The sequence below is a fragment of the Pelobates fuscus genome, chromosome 8 (assembly GCF_036172605.1).
Source record: "Pelobates fuscus isolate aPelFus1 chromosome 8, aPelFus1.pri, whole genome shotgun sequence".
Taxonomy (NCBI): domain Eukaryota; kingdom Metazoa; phylum Chordata; class Amphibia; order Anura; family Pelobatidae; genus Pelobates; species Pelobates fuscus.
Window position 1 is genome coordinate 141,462,466 of NC_086324.1, and position 8,724 is coordinate 141,471,189.

General features: G+C 40.5%; 1 protein-coding gene across 2 annotated transcripts in view; it reads left to right on the forward strand.

Moving 5' to 3' along the window:
• Positions 1–3,250, forward strand: part of BAIAP2L1 (BAR/IMD domain containing adaptor protein 2 like 1) — a 133,959-nt gene extending 130,709 nt beyond the window's left edge. For both annotated transcript variants that reach the window (XM_063430370.1, XM_063430369.1), the window contains exon 14: positions 2,459–3,250. In XM_063430370.1, coding sequence (XP_063286440.1) covers positions 2,459–2,537 — 79 coding nt within the window. In that variant the 3' untranslated portion in view covers positions 2,538–3,250. The remainder of the gene's footprint in view (positions 1–2,458) is intronic.
• The last annotated feature ends 5,474 nt before the right edge of the window (positions 3,251–8,724 follow it).

Below are 8,724 nucleotides of genomic sequence, written 5' to 3' on the forward strand. Positions count from 1 at the left end.
ACAATGGGCAGAAGAACATTCAGGTAGACATTACACAACGAGAATGGAATACCATCTTCAGAGTAGCCCACAGATCAACCTCATCCAACTTAGCTCAGGAAAGTAACTACAAGCGCATCACTCGTTGGCACTACACACCAATGAAAATACACAAAATTTATAATACATCCCCGGAAACCTGCTGGCGATGTCAACACATGGCAGCCAATCAATCCCACATATGGTGGCAATGCCCCCTCTATAACAAAATTCTGGAAAAGAATACATACTCTCATCCAAACAATCTTAGGAAGTAAATTTCCTTTCACTCCCCAACATTTCATCGTTTTACTTCCACCACAAAGTCTCAGTAGAGAACAGAGGGCACTCTTCAATTTCCTCACTATGGGAGCCTCACAACTGATTCCAAAATATTGGAAACAAACACAAATACCCTCTATTAAAGAATGGATAGAGAGAGTAGAAGAACCCAGACAGATGGAGAAAATCCCAAAACTTCCAAACATACTCTAGAATCTGGGAACCATGGATTTCATTCCTTAATCCTAAACACTCAAGCACCACAGTACGTTCTAATAAAACACCAAACATAGACAAAAGGCCAACCCAAAATAACGATATTTTCCTAGGACCACTTCCTATACAGGCTAAGTAGCCCATCTGATCCAACACATGGGCTAATATCTATCTATCTATTATCTATCATCTATTGTCGAATACCTAATATATAATGCCTCTAAATCTCAAATAAGGGTTCAATCACAAAAATCTAACAAATATTTGAGACTCTATCTTAGACATGTCGAGAGAATAATTGTTCCTGAGTTACTCTATATTACTCTATATGAATCATTCTCTAGAGCTGTCCATCATTCAAGTGTTATTCAAAATCTGCATCCTAAATGTACTTTTGAAACCACCAATGTATCTATGACAATTTGTTATTCAAAACCACAACAACAACTTATGTACTACAATTGTGTTGACTTTACCTTAAATGTATTTTGTCACTAATGTTACTTTGTATGGATATATACTACGAAATAAAAAATATTTAAATAAAAAAAAAAAGAAACAAAATCTCAATTTTCTTGCCACAACTAGGTCACTGATCTGCATCCTTGCGGAGAATTTTCATTCAATTATTATAATTGCATGGAATGTGGAGTTAGAAAAAAAATAAAATAATAATTGAGTTCATCCAATAGCATCCATCGGCTCACAGCTGCTTACTGGCAGTTCTATAACTCTTGTGATGCTGCTATCCAAAAATGATAGATAATAGATTTGATTAAAAACAAATTCATATTTTACATTTGTGACAGATCCTCTGCCCCTGGATTTTAAAGTTTATTTTATTCTCTTCACCTATCTGTTCAGCAAAATACGTTGAGTCCCTATATTAAAATGCCCGTTCAACTAATGAAGAAACTACCGAATGACCGACCACCCAGATGAGGAATGTGCTCCTTATTAACCTCTCCTAACACCTCCATAACTGCAAACACCTCAACGTTCTAAGCAGTTGGCTGGGTGGTCATCGTTCGTATGTACAAACACATGGTGGCGGCCATTTTGAGATACGAACACAGCCAGCGGTGTTTGGTCGTCGAGTGCATGGAACTAAAATCGGACACTCGATGGTGCGAACACCGCTTAGACTTCCATGTTCCCGTATGTTCGACACTATTCACATGAAGAGAACAGCGTTCGGTAGAAACATCTCCCAAACCACAGGGACGAAGGGGACGTATGCACTAACTACTTTTTAATTGTTTAGGCTGTATTTTGGTACTCCCGAAAGAGACTGACCATACATCTTAATTTCATGGAAATATTTCGGGCAGGCGCCTCGTGTGCGGTCGGTGTAAACTATAAGCTGGTGGCATTTCAGCTAAATTTGTAAGATCTGAGTGATTTCAACATATGTTGGGCGCTAAGATCCAGGCTATCTTGGGGTATAGAACTTGAAGGGGTACCTCATTGTTAAATGTGTATTTTGGGGTATTTTTTATTATGCATGTCCTGGACCTGAGAGGTAATGTAATTATGTGTGTGCTTATGTTGCTGTCCCCTCTCAGGTCTGCAGTAGGGTCAAAGTAGCTCCCGTGTCCCGTAAACCCTAGGCCGATTGCCCGTTAACCAACACCTCCTGTCGGTGTTGTTGGCGGTTATCCTGGGTGGCAGCTTGCACAGGGTCAGCCTCATACAGTACCCCTAAGTATTCCTCGGATCTGTCCTCCGCTTCCAAGCAGTGAGCGGCCTGAGTACGGGTTGGTGTAGGCTGGATCACCGCTGGGGTTGGCCTGGGGGGATCGAGGGGACAGTTACTGCGCACATGACTCCATCTGTCACAACATTAATACAATAATCTTTCATCATATTCTTGTTCACTTCTTAGCTTTTTATTTATTTTTTTATTTATATAAATTATTTTTGTGTTTTTTTTTTTTTACAGCGGAGAAAATCCATTTGCTACTGTAACACTTCGGCCAACTGTGACAAACGATCGCTCAGCACCAATCGTTCGCCGATGAACAGGAGCAGCTCATTTAATATATATATATATTTTTTGTAATTATTTTAAGTATCATAAAGTACTGTTATTTCTGTGCTTATGTTAATTTTTCAAATAATTTCAGCTCAAAATTTACAGCAGGAATTGGAAAACATGATTTATGTTCTTAGTAAACTATTTACTGACAATGACACAAAATATTTCTTAGCAGCAATGTTGTTTAGCAAAATGTGTAAAAAAATAAAAATAAAAAATAAAAAAAAGTAATAATTAAAATGCAATTTAAAAAAAGAAAAGAAATCAGACTGGAAAAAACACAATAAAAGCCCCACAAATCTGCTCATAATTTTAAGCTTCATCTGCAGTTTTATTTCTTCTTATTTTTATGTGAAAAATCCATCTTTATAATAAAGTAGGATTTTATTAAGATCAGTAAAAATTTATTTATTATTAAGGGGTTATGTTGGAAAATATCTCCCCTTGAGAAAAGTATTATGATAACTTTGGCCTCTGTAATAAACGTGTCTACAGTGTGCAGGGTAGCACAAGTACAGAGCTCTAGACAGGGCTGGTCCTGTACTAAATTGCACGCCAAGCACAATTTCCCTTGGGACTGATATATTTTGACGTGTGACCTGCATATTTTGTTTATTACCAAATAATATAGATGCAAAGGCGAAAGAAGCCCATTGGGATGTTAGATAATTGCTTAGAATGCCCTATGTACAAAAACACCTCTAGCTAAGAATCCTTCAGTTTATTTTCTCATTTATATTTGAATACAAAGTCTTTATCATGTGCCATTACTTAAATTGCCCATTATTCTTCTGAAGATAAATGTTTTATTTAATAGCATAATTACTAAACAGTGACTTGAAGTGAATTTATAACCACATTTCGAAATTAAGGTCAAAGTAGCCAATTTAGAAAAATCCCCCATTTCGGGCTATATTGAATTTGGTAATTTGATGTCTGTCTACTACAATACAATGTTTAGTGAATGCACCTCATTCTGAATGATTCTTCCTTTAAGTGTACAGTCTGCAAAAGTGTAAAGAATACAGAGAGTTTGATATCTATCCATTCACTAGTCCATAACCTTCCCGATTAACAATTTGTCCAATCAATAGACCAATAATACCTATATTTATATACACTTTTGGTTTTTCAGTTTTCTTTCAATACTAATTCAGCTACAAGCGAATACTTTTCAATAGAAAGTTATAAAATTTGTATGTAAGAAAAAAGTTATTTTTAAACATTTTCGTTATCCTGTGAAAAAAGTACCGTATTTTCACCAGCATTTCTTATCCATGTATTCTAGAAGGAGATGCCTGGTTAAATTATTTGATTATGTTACTCAAGAGTTAAATGCCTCTATATAAAATTATATATATGTATATGCCTAAAAGAGTATTTGTTTATATATATATATATATATATATATATATATATATATATATATATACACAAGCACATGCAGGGGAGCAAATCTCTTTGGATTAAATCATGTAATTATAGGCTATAGATCTTTAAGAAATAAATATTCTCATATAATAAATTGCATTTGAGTCTTTATTTATGACAATTTACTTTGTAATACCAGACAACAAGGCCTTGCTTAAAAGGACACTCCAAATTCACATGGCATTTATTGAGAATGTTAGTTTGTTTTATACAATGTACACAATAATGCAAAATGTATTTTATTGTAACACAAAAGTTAGTTAAAAGACAAAACATTTATGATGGTTGCATAAGCATTCACCAGCATCGCTATAAAACGCTGCTAAATAAGAAAGTTCAGAATTAGGGATTATTCTAGTTTACAGTGAACGAATAATCTAAATTTTATTAAAGACAGGAGGCGAATATTTGCTTATCTTTCTTTACTGTAACTCCCAGCAGCAAAGAAGTAGTTAACAAGGTTGTAAAAAATTCAACTAATCATAACGCATCATAGAACAATATAGTGCCATCAGACTCCTCCCACTTCCTCTTTCTTGGTGATGCCAATCAGCAGTAGTAGTAGAATCAACCATGTATACTGGAAACATTCTGGAACCATAACTCAGGTGTAACGCAATGAAGTCAACCATGTAAACGTGTTGTCGAGCATCAAAGTGAGATTTTCACACTAGGAGAGAAGAAGAGAAACTTTGTGAAAGTATGGTCTCTTACACAAGAGAAAAAACACAAGTACACACTTAAGTGATAGCTCAGATTATCTTGTAAGATTTAAAGATCATAATGGTAAAGTGCGATGTAGGACTAGATCTTACTAGGCTAACAAAAACCGTATACCTACAACAATCAAATTGCAAGAGAATGTACAATGCAATAACAGTAGAATAGGAGACTTACCCTAAGGGTGGGTTCCAGAGTGAACGAAGGGAGGGAAAACATTCGCCTCCTGTCTTTAGTAAAATTTAGATTATTAGTTCACTGTAAAATAGAATAATCCCTAATTTTATGGCAAGACAGGAGGCTTCATATTTGCTGTTTTAACGCTCTTGAATAAAAAAACAAGTCACATGTAATGTAGGTTTTAAAATAAAAAAGTTTGAAAGGTAGATTCCCTTGACCAATCTGCGGAGGATAGAATATCCACCAGCGAGCTGTCTGCACGAAAGGCAGAGGATGCGGCCGCACCTCTAACGGAGTGAGCACCGAATGATTGATCAATTCCTGCTTGGGTAAGCAACCATCTTATCCAGCGTGCGATCGTGGGGGAAGAGACCGGTTTGTGAGGTCTAACGTAAGAGACAAAAAGAGGTACAGTAGGGGAACGTAGAGAGGTAGTGTTCTCAATGTAACAACGGGTACACAGGGCTACACAGAGAGACGGTCTGTCGGGAAAGTATAGGTAAAAAACTGAGGAGGAATTAGTCTTAGTGCGTCTAGTAATAGTAAATCTGACACCGTCTGGTGCGAAGGTCACAGCATGAGAGTCAAAGGCCTGAACGTCTGAAACTCTGCGGAAGGACACCAGGCACAGGAGCAGGGCCAATTTCACAGAAAGTTGGCGTAGGGTTAAGGTCTCGTTAGAAGGCCAGGAATCCAACAGTGTGAAAACCTTCGAAATATCCCAGAAATTAGAGTATTTGGCAGTAGGCGGCCTCGTCAAACGTATGCCCCGTAGAAGTCTGCACACAGAAGGGTGTTTCCCAACCAATGAATTATCAATAGTGTCATGGGCTGCCGAAATGGCGGAGCGAAAAATATGAATCAATCGGTATGATTTACCCTGATCGAAGAGAGAGGATAAGAAATTTAAAATTGGTGAAAGAGGTGTTAAAACGGGATTGAGGTCCCTTTCCAGACACCAGCTGACCCAAATCCGCCATGCAGAGAGATAGGTTTGTCTGGTTCCTGGAGCCCACAAGTCCCATAGGAGTGTTTGAGCTGTGCGTGAAAGTCCCGTGACATGCCAAGCTCCCCTGAAACTGTCCAAGCTACCAGTTGAAGATGACCCTGTAGGGCGAGTGGATGGTAATCGCCCGCTGGGTTCCGGAGGACCTGAAAGGAGCGAGGTAGTAGGATGGGGTAATCTACTGAGTTCCAGGAGGGTGGGTAACCAAGTCTGGGCCCTCCATAGTGGAGTGATTATTACTATCCTGACCCTTTGAGCTTTGACCCGGTGAAGGGTCCGTTGAATCATCGAGAAAGAAGGGAAAGCATAAGCTCCTCTCCACGGCCAAGGTTGCAGAAAAGCGTTGACTGCCAGAAATAGAGGGTCTGGTAGCCATCTGAAGAAATCGTCTGTCTGACGATTTAGGCGAGACGCAAAGAGGTCTAGTGTGAGGGGTCCCCGTAATAGATGAATGTGGTGAAACAGGAAAGTGTCTAATTGCCAATCGCTGGCATCTCTCCAATGACGCGAAAACCAGTCCGCGACTAAGTTGTCCGGTCCTGGGAGATATTCTGCTCGAATGGACAGATTCCTGTCCAGGCAGAATTGGTACAGGTCCTTGGTGAGATCGGACAGAAGTTTGGATTTGGATCCTCCAAGTCGGTTTACATACCGCACCGCGGAGATGTTGTCCATCCGTAGTACCAGGGAGCAGTTGGAGGCGTCCTTGGCAAAGCTGCGGATCGCGAAGGATCCCGCAATGAGCTCGAGACAATTTATGTGGAGTGCCTGTTCTGGTGGGGACCAGAGACCCCCTGTGGAGGTTTGGGCACATGTAGCACCCCAACCCAAGAGGCTTGCATCGGATTCCAGGATAAAATCTGGTTGAGATCCGAAGATCGCTTTCCCATTCCAGGCTTCCATATTGCGAAGCCACCAGTGGAGTTCGATGAGAACTTCGTCTGTCAGAGATATGAATTGGTCGTAAGAGGTTGAGCAATGCAAGTAGGAAGTTTTCAACCGTTGCATTGCTCTGTAGTGTAAAGGCCCGGGGAATATAGCTTGGATTGATGCGGACAAGAGTCCAAGAATGTGTGCAAGGTCGCGGAGCCGAGGTTGCTGTGAAGAGTCATTTTTTAATTTCTTTTTTTATGTTTTTGATTTTGGGGTAAGGCAGTGGCAAAGTTGCCTGAACCGAATCTATTTGAAAGCCCAGAAACTGGACAATCTGAGAGGGTTTCAGATCTGACTAGTGGAAATTCATGACAAAACCAAGGTTTTGAAGGAGAGCAGAGGTCATGTGCGTGTGTTTGCGAAGCAAATGTTGGTCTTGGGCCATAATCAGGATGTCTTCTAGATATATGATGGAACATACTCCCTGAGAACGGAGTAGTGCCATGACCGGTTTCATTAACTTGGTAAAACACCAAGGGGCGGAGCAAAGTCCGAAAGGAAGGCAGGTGAACTGCCAAATTTCATCTTGCCAGAGAAATTGAAGGAAGGCACGATGACTTGGTGCGATTGGGACCGTGAGGTAGGCATCCCTGAGGTCGAATCTGGAGAACCAGTCTCCCACGCAAAGTAGGTCCCTGAGAAGATGGATACCTTCCATCTTGAAATGACGGTTTGTGATAAATTGATTCAGTTCTTTGCGATTGATAATAGGACGGTGGTCTCCCGTCTTTTTTTCGTACAATAAAAATGTTGCTGAGAAAGGTGTAAGGGAAAGTAGAGTGTTCGATCTTCCCTTTGTCTAGTAGTTTGTGTAACTCTGAGTTTAAGGTTAATTTGTCTGTTTCCAACATCCCTAAAGGTGTCGGAGGAAAGCTTTGAATGGGGTGTGTGAGGAAATCTATTTTAAAACCCCTGACTGTATGAAGGATCCAGTGATCCTGAGAAAGTAGTTTCCACTGTTGGGGAAAAAAAGGGTTAGTCGACCTGCAATTGGTACATTTTTTAAATAAGTAAGGTCCATTACCTGAAGCAGTGCGTCCGCGCAGGGATGCAGAACCACGTCCTCGAATAGAGCCTCTGGTGTTGAATAGTTGTCTGTGATAGGGTCGCGTGGGTCCTGAGGACCAATAGTCTGTGGGTCGAGGCCTGTAGCCTGCAAAGGCTGCTCTACTGGTAGCTCGGCCTCTGTAGCGACCAGCTCTCCCTGAAAAACGTTGTGTTTGGGAGCGGAAAACCCTGCGTAATGAGAACTGGGCTTTATTTAGTGTGGTAAATACCGAGACATGCTTGGAGAGGTCTCGCATAAAACTGTCACCGAATAATAGACCATCGGCTTCTGGTCCTAATTCCTTTGAACTTAAGTCTACCAATTTGGCATCAATTTTATAAAGTGCCGCTTTTCGTCTTTCGATAGAAATTGCCACATTGGCGTTGCCCAATAGGCATAGAGCTCTCTGAGCCCATTCTCTTATAGTGTGTGGGTCAAATTCACCGCTAGTGAGTGCCTCATCTGCCAGGATATAAATCTGGATTAGAGGACCTGAAATGTCCAGACGTTTGTCTTGTGTTGCTTTCAACCCTTGTTCAATACCCTTATGAGGGTCTTTGCCGGATTTTATTAAGTAGGTGACAAGCATGGGGTTAAACTCAGGGGTAGAGGCAACTTTGCCCGGAATAGTTGGTCTTGGGCATTCAGCCCTCAGTTTATTTCTAATTTCTTTCTCGAGGGGCTTGCGAGGCCAAATTTTGCAGAAACTGGCAATATGATCAGGAGGGGCCCATTCTGCAGATCGTGGGTGACGAATCAACCTTGGGTCAAAAAAGGGAAGGCCTGAAGCATCCAGGAGGATGTCTGAGGTAGGCTCTTTAGATGGAGGGCCACCCTTAGCATCCTGAGCGT